At 54.5% G+C, this 14,723-nt stretch overlaps 1 protein-coding gene across 1 annotated transcript; it reads left to right on the top strand.

Annotated features, from left to right (window-relative positions):
• Positions 1-3,035: 3,035 nt before the first annotated feature.
• On the top strand, positions 3,036-9,501 carry CD40LG (CD40 ligand). Its single transcript, XM_009881701.1, has 6 exons — positions 3,036-3,245; positions 5,104-5,241; positions 6,439-6,484; positions 6,730-6,786; positions 7,092-7,154; positions 9,131-9,501. Exons 1-6 carry the CDS (start codon positions 3,090-3,092, stop codon positions 9,499-9,501), a joined length of 831 nt encoding a protein of 276 aa, XP_009880003.1. The 5' UTR covers positions 3,036-3,089.
• Positions 9,502-14,723: the final 5,222 nt, after the last annotated feature.

The following is a 14,723-nucleotide window of genomic DNA, read 5'->3' as shown; positions in this document are numbered from 1 at the left end:
GAGAATTTTGAGTCTTTCCCCCCATCCTTACCATCCATGGAAAACAGCGAGGTGGCAACAGAGCATGTCCCCAGGGGCCAACCCCACCACACACCCTGTGGCAGCCCTGTCTTCCCAGGCTGCCCGGCTCTGAACAGTGACGGTGGTGGGATGACCTGGTGGGGCTCTGCCTTCCTCAGCACTTGGTTGGCACCTCCTGGTAGATGTCGTGCTACTGGCATCGACTCCTGGCTTGAGCCGGAGCAGCTGCAAGACCTGGTGGTGCAAGGTGGAGGAGGTGGCTCCTGAGGGCTTGCTGCTCTGGTGAGCGGCTGGATCGCCGACGTGGAGCAATGGTTTCCTTGAAGAGGAACTGCCAGCCTGCCCTCCCCGCTGACGAACCTCTGCCAGGATCCCCGCTGTCACATTTTCCACCCGGTTTCTCCCGTCAGGGTGCCGGTGACTAGTGACTCTCAGTTTCCTGGTTTACAGCACGAGCCGGCCAACCCTCTGGTGATGTTTTGTGCCGGGTACCCAAAACCGGATCATTTCCCCATCCTCCTTCCCAAACCTGGCAGCCCTTCCGAAGCCACCGCCTGCTCCGGCCTCCCCAGCAAGGTGTGTGTGATGGAGCCGGTGATGCACTCGGGGTTTCCGGCATTACCTACAGGTTCTTCTCATTTCGGTGAAACAGTGACAGGTGGTTATCCAGAAACGGCTTTGAAAAAGTTTTGTCTGCCGGGGACAGCCAGGGCTCAGGAATAGCTGCGCAAAACCTTGCTTGCCGCGCTCTGCACCGCTCGTTGCTGTGGTTTCACACGTTATCGGCTGCCTCTCGGTCCCAACACTCAGGATTCGGGGAAAGTATTTAGTGATGACTTCTCATGTCATTTTGTTTCTCATGTAGAGACTTCCCCCAAACGTGAGTGTTGAATTCAGAGGAAACTCTGAAGAGCCCTGGAAAATGCCGGTGAGCACCATGGGGCTGAGGCACAGGGAGAGGACTCCGGGGAGCTGCTCCCCACCGTGGCCTCGTGACCCTCCGCTGTGGGGGGTGTCCTTGGGGGTGTCCACCACGAAGCGGCTTTTTGCCTGTGGCAAGCTCATCGTGGCAGGGACAGCGTGTAGGAGCTCGGTGTCAGATCAGACCCCCGTGAGGAGGCCAGGGCTGCTCTTTCCAAAGATAACGCCAATTTTAAGATAAAAAGGACTAAAAGCAGTGGTTTGGCAGTGCCCCCAGGCTGTGTGTGGGCTTGATCCCACGCACAGCAGGGCTGCAAGCCTGAGGGACCAGGTCCAAAGCCTAGAGATGCTGAGGGGATCCCCTTCTGCCACCCAAGGCAGTGCGTCCCCAGCACCGCTTGAGTCACCTCGCTGCTGCCAGGAGGATGCTCCGCCGGGGGACGGGGAGCCCCGGTGAGCTGGACCGCAAGCAGGTTGTACATGTGAGCTGGACATCCTTGGCATGGAGGGGTGACGGTCCCCACAGGGTGAGGGGTTACATGACTCCAGAGAACCAGCCACGGGCCGTCCTCTGCCCGGCAGAAGATCCTGGTGCCACCCCACACTCGCGATTTGGATGCTATATTTAGGAACACGGTGACCCGCCAAGGACAAAGTCTGGCTTGGTTGCAGAGATGTTTGTGCTTTGTTACCAGCTTGTGCATCTGCAGCTCGCAGCGCCCTAACCACACAGGACAGGATGCAAGAAGAGTGGGTAGGTCGCAGAAGCGAGCGCTGGACTCCATCCTGCAAGGCTCTGAGCGGCCCCGACAAGGCGCTGCGTTCCCTCCTCTCCTGGGGCTGCTCGCCCTGCTCAGCGCCCCGCCGCTTCTAGCAGGATCCAACCCTTTATGTGCTGCACGCACATCTGATAAGAGCCTCGTCTTTAGCGTGCTACTTTCAAAACAACTTTATGCCATGGCTTGATGACTGCCTTCAAACTCACTCCGCAGTACAGCCCCACAGCCCTCCCCCTCTGTGCCCCAGCAGAAACCCATATTCATCCTCTTTAACATGGAGAAAAGGAGGTCTGTCCCCTCTTGCAAGCACTGAGGACCCCTCTGCATTGACCCTAAATTATTTTATTGGTGGTGCATGGCCGCACAAGTGTTGCATACCTGAAGATCTCGTGGGCAGGACCTCACCTCCCCGCTGCCAGCTCGAGACGTGTGGGGGCATAGAGGAGACACGGGTTGCCCAGAGTTGCATGGAGGTGATGCTGGGAGGTCAGCAGCTGCCAGGAGTGCCCAGCATCCCCAACATCCTCCCCATGCCCGGACACAGAGATATGGGTAACGGGGGTAAGTGGGGACAGGGTCTGAGGTGGCTTGTGCCCTTGGGAGGAGGGTGAGCACCTCACTAGAGTACCAAGAAAGCTGCTTAAAACTTGTCTCTCCAAAGTGATGGCCAAGCACCAAGGCCTAAAGTCTCGCTGCCTGTCATGGAGCATGCGAGCTGTGCCCCCTCCCCCCCCCAAAGGTCACAGTGCCCATAGACGTGGTCCTTTCTCCAGGAGCCTCCAGACTCGCCGGGCAGAGGCTTCACCCACGGGGAGCTCAAGGGAAGGCCAGAAACCAGCACACCCCGCCTGCCTCAGCCAGGCACCTTCGCTGCGAAGTCATCCTCCTCACGAAGGGAAACAGAGGGCAAAAAGCCTTTCTTCCCCTTTTGAGAGAGAACTGACTTTCTGAGTGTTTCCTCGCCCCTGGCAGCCCACAGTGCTGCTCAGCAGCTCTGTCCATGTATTCATGGTCTTCATTTCTTTGAAGACAGCTCACCATGAAACTTTCATCCACAGCAGGAAAAAAACACCGGGGCATAGTCAGGAGTGTTTCGAGGGCAAATATGAATATATGGAATAAGAACCTCTCTCTGCTTCTGGTAGAACGGTAGGAAAAAGCATGGAAGTGCACCAGAGAAGAAAGTCTAAGCAACCTTTTTTTGTTGTGGGAGACAGCAGTGAACAAACCTACCCACTACGAAGAGTTTTTTCCAGGAAGTGTAGGTTGCTGCAACCTGTATCCCTTGAGCAGCGGGTGCTCACACAACAGTTCTCATGCTACTTGCAAGCAGCGCATTTGAAGGAGCCCCAGCAACGCGCACAGAGGATGAACGAACCCTACAGCCCTGCGACACCCCGACCCATCAGCAGCACCTCGCCCAGCACCATGAAGATGTTCATGGGCTTCCTCACTGTATTTATTGTAGCACAGATGATTGGGACCGTACTCTTCTGTTTGTATCTTCACATGAAGATGGATAAGGTAAGTGGAGAAACAAGGTTGTCTCTGCCGGATTGCTAACGCGATTTGCCTTCAGCCGTGGTGAGATACGCTCACCAAAAGGATGAACATGGTGGAAGATGATGCTGGCCACTGGATGGACACGGGAGTGGCATTTATTACACCCATGTTCTCATTTCTGCTTTAATTTGCCACTAAGATGTGCGTGGAGGATGAGATCTGTTCCCTTCATTAACAAAACGAGAATGGATCAATCAAGAAGACCTGTTAATAGCAAACCCGGCAGCTGATGGCCAGTCCAGAGAGAGGAGAGTGGGGTTTAAACACACAAGTAGATATTTTAGACTCCTTAGTGGTTTTTCTGGTGCCATAGCACTTGGCAGCACTGCGACACTAATGGCGAGGATGGAGAGGGTCCAGAAATTAATATTTTTTTAGTATTTGCATGCATGAATTTTACCAACATCTCACTTCAGATGCTGCCTTTTATTTAGGGAAGAAAAGAGTGGATCTTAGTACTTGGTCTTTCTTTTTTTTTTTGTTTTCCAGCAACACAGTATCAGTGATCCTGTCCCATAGGTGGGACAATATTTACTCAGAAAATTAAAAACTGAAAAGCTATTTTTGAGATTGCTGTGACTGCAGCCCCACTGCGCAATGCTTAAAAGCACTGATCTAAAGCTACTTTCCTCCAAAGCAGAAAAAACTCCCAGCTAAAGAAATGAAACCCCAGAATGAGTTCTCCTTAGCAGATACAATGATAAGATCCTCGTTACTGATTTTTAAATTTGTTGTCTCAACTTAAACTGAAATTTAAGTGGGTGTCTGCTGATTTTCAAGGGTGGAGAGCAATCCTGAGCTAAAGGGGCTTCAAAGGCAGGGAGTTGGAAGGGGACTTTGCTGCATGGGGATTGCAACCTGGGGGTGAGCAGAGGGTCCCCGGTGGAGTGAAACGGGGCCATGGAGGAGGACCAGAGGCAGCCCGGACGCAGTCGCGGGTGGCAGGAGGGTTTCAGCTGCCTTCAGAGCTCGCGACGGGGCTTCAAACCCGACCTTCTGCATCCCAACGCTGAGCGCTCTGCCGGGCTGTGTGTCCTCATGCCTATCTGCACTTCTCTTAGTCATTTACCCGAATGTTAGGTTTTTACAAAGGGGATGCAATTTCAAAAATCAGAGTGTGTGTGTATATATATACATACACACACATTTTTTATTATTATTATTATTGTTGTTGTTGTTATTATTATTATTATGGCTTTCTGATCCTTTTGTAGTCTGATTTTTTTTAATCTCAAGCCCTTGGCAGGATTCAGCCCCAACCCACAAGTCGTTTTGGTCTCCTGGCAGCTCTTTAATAAGCTCTCGATAAGTTATTTGAAAAAAAAATGAAAAGTCACCCTGCACGGGCAGGGCAGCGTGGGGCTGAGTGGGCATCCCAGTTGCCCACTGGGGCCGCAGCAGCGAGCCGCTCGCTGAGATTTCTGCGCCGCTGTCTGTAAATACAAGCGGGTGGCTATTTGCCACCTGCCTTTTGGAAAAGTGGGAAATTTATATTCATGATCAAGGTGATAGAAAATAGGAAGGGATCCCGAGAGACCCTCCTCTCACCCAGCGTGGCCAAGCAGGGTCAGCCCCGTGAGTGCAATTCCCGGTGGATGCGGGTGCAGATGCTGCGCGGGGCGGCTGGTGGGAGCGCGTGGTACCCACAGCATCTCTGCCCGGCTCATCCCGATGCTGAACAACCCGCCTCGAGTTCTCCAGGCTGCGATTTACCCCTGGCAGGAATACAGCCTGGCTGTGCTGCCAGCCGTTGCAGGTTCCCCACTAACATCCCGTTCACCCTCTCTTCTCTCCCACCCCCCACCCCTCCCGCCGGCAGATGGAAGAGGCGTTGAGCCTAAATGAAGATTACATCTTCCTGAGGAAAGTACAGAAATGTCAGACGGCAGAAGGTCAGAAGTCGACATTATTGGACTGTGAAAAGATTTTAAAGGGCTTCCAGGACCTCCAGTGCAAGGTACGCTGCTGTTAGGTGGATAAAGACCCCACTGAAGGTTGGGGGGAGGTCCCGGGCACACACACAGCTTCATCCCAAGCTTTTTTGTTTTTTTAAAACCATGGGTGTCCTTTACCTTGGGGCTGCATAGCATGTGCCACTTTTTACACTATATTCTTTTTACACTGTATTCTTTTTACGCTGTATTCTTTTTACATTATATTGGCATCATTGCAAAATCTCGTTCACTTTTTTTTTTTTTTCTCAAAACGGTCTTGGGCAGAGCAGCGGCACGCCGAGGGATGCTCGGAACTCGCTGTGGGAGGGATGGAGCTGCAGCCGCCCTGGCTCTGTGCTCTGATCCCAGTCTGAAAAACACTGATTTCCTGCTGCCTGGCACCTCGCTCCGACCCTGTGCCAGGTGCCGGGAGGATGCTTGTGGCCACCTGCGGCTGGGAGCATTTTTACGCCCACTTTGCCCGGGTGCCGATGATGGTGCAAGGCTCAGGCCAGGCGGCACAGCTCCCGGCAGCCGGTGAGGAGGAGGAGGAGGAGGATGCTGTGCAAAAGAGCCAACCTGCACTGGAATGTCCTCCTGGAGCGGCTGGGGGCTGCCTGGGCAGGGATGAGGTGCTCTCAGCCTGCTCAGCCCTTGAATTCGCTCTTTCGGAGGGGCTGTCCTGGCCAGGGCAGGCAGGAGAGGGACATTTCTCCCTCGTTATCAGTGCCCGATGGCATCAAATGCCTCACCTAAACCTTCAGGATTGCATCAGCTCCCAACTGACAGCAGAAAACTGTCTGCGGTGGGTGCTGCTCACCCATCCTGAAAACTCCCCTTTGTAGGGGCAGGGACGTGCCTGGTTTGCTGGGCAGCATGTGCAGCACGGCTCTCCAACACGGTTTTAAAGGAAAAGGAGATGGGGGGTTTTTGTTTCTTTTTTTTTTTTTTTTCAAATAAACTTTCCCCATCACATCATTTGAATGGTGTAAAACCTAAGATCATAAATCCTATCAACCCCTGTGGCCGTACGTGATGCTGGGGAAGGTGCTGGGGGGGCTCTGAGGTTTTGGGTACCCTCCACCGAGAGCTGGCAGGGTTGTCGGGGCTGAACAGCACCAACCTGGGCCATGGCCAGAGCATCCTTTACACCGAGGCTTTCAAAACCCTTGATTTGTACATCTTTAAAAAGAATACGTATGTTCTTGCTGTTGTTTCAGGACGGGGGAGCCAGCAAGGGGCAGCCCAAGTTTGAAATGCAGAGAGGTGAGTTTCCAGGTGCCACCAGTGGCTTGCTGGGGGCAAGAGGAGTCGCCTGGCCTGGGAATGGGTTTCCTTCATCATGCAACAGCCCCCCGGTGCCCCGGGGCAGGGCAGGGGGGCAGGGGATGGGGTTGGGGTTTGGAGCATCCCTATGGGGTGGGACAACGGATGGCATGGGGCTGGCACAGGGGGGGCAGTTTTAATGAAAATGAACCCAAAACTAAATCCATGGTCTTTTCGCATTGCAGGCCATGAGCACCATGAGCATCCCCGTTTGATGCACAAGAACGAGACGGCCGTGGCAGGTAAGGAGCAGGCACATCCAGGTCCTGTTCCCACGGTGGGCACGGTGGCATGGACTCCTCTCTGGGCTTTATCCCCCAGGGGCTTCGCCTTGAAGGTGGCTGAGAGTGTTTGCTGAGCAGAGACGAGATCCTGCCTCACTCACAGCTGGGGAGGGAACCTTGGCGAGTGTGCCTCGGAGCTGGACTTGGTCCAGAGAGCAATACCAAGGGTGAGGGGTGCCGTGGTCCCTGCAGAGGAGCCGTGTTGCCCGGGGTGGGACAGTAGGTGTCAAGGCATCGATAACACCGGCCTTTCCGAATTGCAGTGGAGAAGAGGCAGCCCATCGCAGCCCACCTGGCAGGTCAGAGGAGCAGTAAGTCGGTCTCAGGTAAGACAGACCCGCTCGGCACTGCCTTGGCCGGGGAGCCGCTGAGGCACAGCAGCGCGCATCCCCCGCCCGGACCCTGTGCTCCTGTCCCCTGGCTCTGTAAGGGCAGGGACGGGGACAACACAACTCCAGGAGTACGTGTCCCCAGAGCACAGCGAACCTCCCAGTGGCCATGTCACCACGTGCACAAGTGCCACACGGGGTCCGGGCATCCTCTGCCAGCTGTACTCAGCAGCCTTATATGTGCCTTTCTAGAAATGCACCACAGTGGCTTAATCTTCATCGTGTTTTTTTTTTTTTTATGAGGGAAAAACTATTTCTCTTCATGTTTAAGAAAACCAGCCTCTCACTTTTCTTTGGGGCTCAAAATGCAACGCTTTTGCTCTCCTGGCCATGCCTTGCCGGGGTGGCTGCCGCAGGAGGGCTGTGCTGGCACTGCTGAGCTCATCATGGGTCCTTGGTGGCAATACGGGCTGGCTGGTGACTTTACCGTCGCACCATAAATAGCTCCAAACTGATTTGGGCAAGCTGTACTTATTCACAGCCGTGGCCACCGTTAGGTTTGAGAAACGCGTGAGTCCGTTTGCGTTTGCGCATCCCTCTGCACCGACCACGGTTGCTCTCGCGGCTCCGTCCCCCAGCGCAGCCTGAGCTAAGGGCCACCCTACAAGGCAAGGGTTAGCGGAGAGAGTAAGAGTGTCAAGGTCAGTCTCTCAGTCTGGCAAGGATTTTGCAATCTAAGCGCGTTTGATTTAATTCTGGAGTAACTGCCAGTAATCAGCAACTGCTCTTTCCATCTCTGACGCAGCATTTCACCCAGAGCTCAGTCTACCTGTGGAAAGCTCGGTGTTAGATAAGATCAAAGGAGTGAGAAGCTCGCTGAGTTTTAAAACTCCCCGCTTAAGCGCTTGTCGAGCCTATAAAGTGGGGTGAAATTGCGCAGAGAACAGCAGCTGCCTGGAGCTCGGCGCTCTGCACCTCAGCAGGCGAGAGCAGAGGAAACCTCCTTGGTGGGATGTGTGGCCATGGACCACAGGCGGCATGGCTCCCCCGGGACCTCCTGTGCCACCCCACTGCGGGGACTGGGACTCTGGGCTGGGACAGTCGAACCCGTTATTCCCTGTGGGGCTGGGTTGCTCACCCCGATGCTCTCACGGGTGTCTCTGTAGGGTGGGGAAGGCAGAGGTCCAAAATCCCTCCTGGAGGTCGTAGCTCAGCTCAGCCCCCGTGGCTGTGGCTTCCTGGTCTCTGTACTGACCGATCCATACCGACTCCAGCGGGAGTTCATGAGCTGCTCTGATGACCCAGATAGTGCCCCAAAAGCCAGGCCAGTAGCAGGTCTGTGTGGGCAGTGGTCCTGGCGGTGGGAGGCAGAAATTGCCATGCCAAACCCTCCCAGCTCTGCACCCTGCCAGGGACAAAAAGTGTGGGACATTTATTTTTGTCCTTCCTTGGCAAGATCTTGCCATCTCCGGAGGCCTGAGTGGAGGAAGGACTTTGGAAGAAAGGCAGCCCCCAGTTTGGAAAAATTATGTGCCCCGGGGTGGGCTCCTCTGAAGATAGGAGCTGCAGTGTGTTTTGGCAGGACTGTGAGGGCTCGGAGGCTGTGCCACCAAAAGCCATGGAGATAGCAACCCTACAGGGGCAGACACGGGGCTGTTTGCCCCATGGCAGCAGCTGTGTGCAGTCTTCCACCCTCAGCATTTCCACTTGGTTGGATGAAGGAAGCAAAATGCTCCTCTGCTCGCATAATCGATTCAAGGGTGTCAAGGCCAGTGACCAGAAACACGGGTTAAACATGTCCTGATCTCGGGGAAGGGGACCCTGTTCCCCTGGGCTGGGGATGGGCAGGACCCGCCCCCGCACCCTGCAGCAGACAGAGGCTGTGATGCCAAATGTCTGGGGGTCTCCCCCAAAAATCAGCCTGCCAAAAATCTCCTTCTGCCAGCTCATCTGCCATGCTTTGCTCCTTACAGTGCTGGAGTGGAAGACGACGACGTATGGCCCCATGAACAACAACTCAATATCCTACCAGGAGGGGAAACTGAAGGTGAAGGAAGCAGGGCTCTACTATATCTACTCCCAAGTCAGCTTCTGCACCAAGGCGGCGACTTCGGCACCCTTCACTCTCTATATTTATTTGTATCTCCCCATGGAAGAGGACCGGCTTTTGCTGAAGGGACTAGACACACACAGCACCTCCATGTCTTACTGTGACCTCCAGTCCATCCGGGAGGGAGGTGTCTTCAAGCTCCGGGAAGGCGACATGGTCTTTGTCAACGTGACAGACTCAACGCAAGTGAACTACAGCCACGGCAGCAACTACTTTGGCATCTTCAAGCTGTAGTGAGGAGGGGGCCACCCCGAGCTGGGGGTCCAGCCCCACTTTGTTGAGCAAAGTGGCTTTCCCTGTTTCCCGTATTTATGTTCCTCTGCCTCTTTGGTTTTCTTGTTTCTTAATTTGTATATTTTGTTATTTATTAATGAGGGCCAAGGGGCCCTGAGAACACAAATGGAACAAAGTTTGAAGCTGTTGTTGTTTGCACTTTGCTGTTTTCTTTCGTTGCCAATGGTTTGGTACGGGCTGATGTTGTGTGTCTGGGTCCACCGTGCCCCACGCACCTGGCAGGGTGGATGTCCCCGTTATGTCACAAGAGCTTTGTTTAGCAAACTCTGCCATCAACGTTTCTTTCCTAATGATGTAGGATGGCTCAGGGTGCTCCGGCCAAGCTAGGTTCATACATATCTCCCGTACCAATCTGCTTACAAAACGCCAACGGAAAAACATGAAAAGGCTTAGGAACATCTCCTCTAAAGGAATCAATCAGCCAAGCGCTGTCCTTATGTGGTAGCTGCTGGTGATGCATTGTTGCCACCCTAACTGTCTGCTTTGTCTTCAGAACCCCCTTTTTTCCACCCATGCCTATCTATGAAACCCGACCAGCCTTCTTGCTTAGGGTGACACTGTCTTGGCCAGCTTCACGCTGGGTGACATTCACCCTGCACCAGAGGGGCAATCAGTGGCCAAAGGGGGCAACTGGTTGCTGATTTCAACCCAGGGCATTGGTAAGGTGCTGACAGTGCTCCGTTCTTGGTGAACAGAATCTGCTTGTGAGACTGTCCTCCTCCCACCTCTGCAGGTAGAGGACCCTCTGCCTGTGGACTGTTTCACTTCCCTGTGGAAGGGGCATTGGCCACCACTGTCAAATTTGGACCTGTCTCCTCTTCTGAGACACTTCCTCCCCTGGGACAGTACAGGAGTGGGAGGACCAACTGCTTCTTCTCAAGGCCTTCAAGATGTGCGTGCAGAGCATCTTCTGGCTGTCCTCAGTAACACCTTTCCTGGAGCTCCAGGAGAGCAGGACTGTGCAGACAGACAGGACCCCCTTTTGGGCAGTGGGGGCCTGGGTGACACTGCACACTGGGGTCTTTCTTGTGCGGGTGGTGATCCCCTGGGGCAGGTTGCCCCGAGAAGCTGTGGCTGCCCCATCCCTGGAGGTATTCAAGGCCAGGTTGGACGGGGCTTGGAGCAACCTGGGCTGGGGGGAGGTGGCCCTGCCCAGGGCAGGGGGGTTGAGAATAGATGGTCTTTAATGTCTCTTCCCAACTCTAACCATTCTATGTTGCATGTTTTAAAAACGTCTGAAGATGCCAAAGGTGGCAAGCCTGGAGGTTGTACAGGTCACGCTTGTCAGAGTGCAAAGGTTTGGAAATACTCCTGGAAGCTGGTAGGTCTGCAAGGGGAAGAGTTTTCGGATTTGGGCAATCCTTAGGGTTTGCTTGGCTGGAGGCTGCAGGTCTGGTCCTAACATGGTGCCCGAGTGCCACCACTGCCGGGATGGGGCAGTCTTTGCAGAGCCCATCGCAGTGCTGGGTGCCCGGCACGGCCCCCTCCCAAAGGCAGGCGAGGAGAGCTCAGAGCCAGACTGGGTTTACCATAATTTAATACATATTTCTTGGCTGTTCTCTAACATTGTGTAACTTCATCAGGGAATGGACCGCTCTTGTCCGACACCATGTATAAAAACTGTTTATTTAACTAAAACTGACTTATATTCCTGAACAGAGCGGGACTGCGTGCCAAGGGCCTGTGCGTGGCCGTAGCCATGTTTTGCTGTTCCTCCTTCCTGAGTGTGGGGGTTTGTCCACTGTGGCGATTAATACAGTTTCTGAATTAAGAGATTAGGTGCTTTGTTTGCTTTGAACGCTGCTCACCCTTCTCAGCCGCAGACTGGGACACACTGGGATTTCCTGGGGTCCTGCTTGGGATCTGGGGACCGAGAGGGTGACAGGGCCAGTCCCAAAAGTCTCCCGGGGCAGCCATCCTGTCCCCCTCCTTAGGGCATGTTGGGGTGCCTGGGCCAGGCAGTGTGGGGGTTATTCTGGCTGGAAGAAGGAGCAGGGACCCTCCCCTCACCCTGGGAAGGCATGGAGGCACCGGGGCTGGAGCCCCTGGCACAGCTAATTTAAGGGGAATTAGGACATCTGGCTGGAAAAGGCCTATTCCTGCCTGCCAGGTCATGGGGCCTTCAGGGATGGCTCCACTTTGGGCACTGCGCAAGGTGGGATCCTGTGGCTGTCTCATATGGGGTGGCAGGGGCTGGGAGCCGCAGGAGAAACCAAAGACCATTCATGGTCAGGGAAAGGAGAAAAGGCTGGATGGGATTGAGCAGATGGGGAGGGGAGAGCTGCGAGGAGTGTGTGCGTGGCCATTCTTGGGTGCCCAAAAACCTTCAGGAGCAGAAACACCGTCACAGGCAAGGGGAAACCGTGATCGATGCACAGCCTTGGTGGTCGGGAGCACTCCCTGGGGTGTTTGGGCCGGGCTGCGATCCTCAGCCCAAATCACTGAGAGGGGATGCGAGAGCTGCAGATCTCACAGAAAAACAGTTTTTCGTGCGTGGTTGGGGGAAACAACTGAAGAGGGGAGAAGAAAACAAACCAACAGGCATAAAACAGCTCAATAACTTCTGCAGCAAGAGCAGCAGATGCCAACCGCCGCCTGCCCGCGCTGCTGCCTTTCCCGGGGCTTTTGTTTCTTGCCTCTGTTTCTTCGCTTGCCAAAAATAGCCCGTGGGATTGAGACGTGAGGCAGCGCGTGGGAGGGGAGGAGATGCGATTGCTACCATCCAGCTGTGGCCTTCTCCTGAGCAGCTTTGTTCTCCTCCCCGGCCCCTGCCCGGTGCCGCGGCGGGCGCAGGTTTCCTCTCCCCGTGGAAAGTTTGAAGGTCATCAATACATTGATTTTCCCCCTGATGTGGGGCCTCTCCGTCACGCCTTGGGCTGTGGATTTTACGGTTTCTGAACCAATTTTATTTTTTCTTTCTGAGTAAAGAAGGGAGAAGGGGATGAGGGGGTGATGAGCACGTGGGGCACATCAGCGGGACTGGCACGGAGGGGGTTCATGGATGAGCTGCAGCAGGAGCGAGCAGCAGCACGGTCACCTGCTGGGAGAGATGTTTGCAGGACTCAAGGCACACTGAGCTCACTGGGAAATGCCCTTTTTTTTTTTTTAGTTTTGTATAAGAAATGAGATTTTTGGTTTAGGATGCCAGTTTCCAAGTGGGGTCTCTCCAGCTCATGCCATGGAGCTCAGGGGCTGCCAGGCAGCAGGAGCTGGAGGATGGAGCTGGAGGATGGTTGTCTATGTGCTACGTGGCCGTGCACGATGGCCACTCGGGTGACAAACCTGTCCCACCATCTCCGTGCGCTACTTTGGGGTCTATTTTTGTTTCAATTCCCCCTTCCCGGTTAGGCACTGTGTGCCCGGGTGCCAGCCTCACCTCGGCACCTCTCACTTGGTGACAGCCCTTTCCCCTGGCTGTCCCATTGGCAGGGTCTCCATCTCTTCTAGGCGGCCAAGCCCCTTGCAAGCACCCTTGCGTGGAGACAAGCGAGACTTCTCCACAGGGACCCGGGAATGGAGATGATCCCTCCAAAACAAGCCTGGGGGATGCTTCCTCCTCGATCCTCTGCCCAGCGCCGGCTCTGGGGCGCTCGGGTCTGGATGCAACGCTGCTCTGCCTCTGCGACGCTTCCCCAAAGTGCCACTGGGGCTCAAGCGGGCTCCCTTGCAGACTTCAGTCTTTTTCCATGATGTGCCCAAGGCCAGTGTTTCTTTCTTGCTTGGTCTTTCTCCTACTCCAACTGCTGATCCTTCCCCTTTGGCTGCGGGCTGAGAGTGCGGCACGTCTCTACCAAAGAGTTAAAAATACCAGCGTGCAGGAGAGGTCCTGTCCAAGCGGTAGACCAGAGGAAATCCTGTCACCACACCTAATCTCCAGGAGAAAAAAAAAAAAAACACACACTAACTTAAAAAAAAAAAAATCTCAAACAGGCAGGAAGTCACTTATCTACAGCAACCCGGTGCTGCAGCGGAGAGCAGCTAGTTCTCCACGAAGCATCCTCGTTAGCAGAGTGCAAGGAGGGCTTCAGGGATGGAAATGCATCTCCTTCCGCTGGGACCAGGCGCCCTTCCCTGCTGCAGGGTTGGGTGACGGTGGGAGCAACAGCCCAAGCACCGGCAGCACCATTCGCACCAGTATCCCTGCCAGCATCCAGTAAATCGGAGGGTGGGTGATGCAGCCACGGGCGTTTTGAGCAGATCAGGGATGCCCAGAGCAAGCACTGGCTTCGCTTCCGCGGCGGAAACAAAAGAAGCAGCGCCGAGAGCTAAGAAGCGACTTTTATCCTTCTTTATTTGTTGAAAATGTCAATTAAAAAACTGTCCAAAATAAAAACATGTTAGAAAAGTTGAACTTGCATAAGTAGTTACAGTAAATAAACCTACATGACAAAGATAAACTGGAAGGCAGCTGACACAACATCCATCTAAAGACAGAGTCACTGGAACCTATTTACAAAGCACTGTAAACAAAGTAAATATGGAAACATTGCTGTCCATCCGGCATGGCTTCTTTTCCTTTTAATTTTATTTTCTTGTCTTTTTTGGCTTCTAGCTCTTGACAAACGCTTGATCCAAAAAGTCCCAGTGTGCCCTCCATCACATTACATCTTACAAACATGCATATGTACACAGCACGGGTTTCAACTAAACTGGGAGGGGGTGTGGGGGAGCAGCGAGGAAACGTTTCTACCCTCTCCTCGGACTGTAAATGACCCTCGGTTCGCTTCCTTGCGCGGGCTGCACGCTGCGAGCCCGTTCCTCAGCCCGCTCCCCTGCCCAGCAGCACCAGAGAGTGCCGGGGTGTCTGGGCACCGCGTCCCAGAACAGCAGCCTGAGCACTGTGCGGCAAAAGTCGTTATCCTGGAAAAGGATTAAGCAGCACAGGAGGGCTTGCCGGTCGGACTGTAAATGACCCTCGGTTCGCTTCCTTGCGCGGGCTGCACGCTGCGAGCCCGTTCCTCAGCCCGCTCCCCTGCCCAGCAGCACCAGAGAGTGCCGGGGTGTCTGGGCACCGCGTCCCAGAACAGCAGCCTGAGCACTGTGCGGCAAAAGTCGTTATCCTGGAAAAGGATTAAGCAGCACAGGAGGGCTTGCCGGCTGCTCAAACCGCTCAGCCGTGTGCCTGGCGGGGGGTGCGGGGGGGCGCCATCCGGCTGGGAAGG

This window comes from Charadrius vociferus, unplaced genomic scaffold (assembly GCF_000708025.1).
Source record: "Charadrius vociferus isolate BGI_N301 unplaced genomic scaffold, ASM70802v2 scaffold472, whole genome shotgun sequence".
Lineage (NCBI taxonomy): Eukaryota > Metazoa > Chordata > Aves > Charadriiformes > Charadriidae > Charadrius > Charadrius vociferus.
Note: the sequence above shows the minus strand (reverse complement) of the source record. Positions and strands in the feature narration are given on the sequence as shown.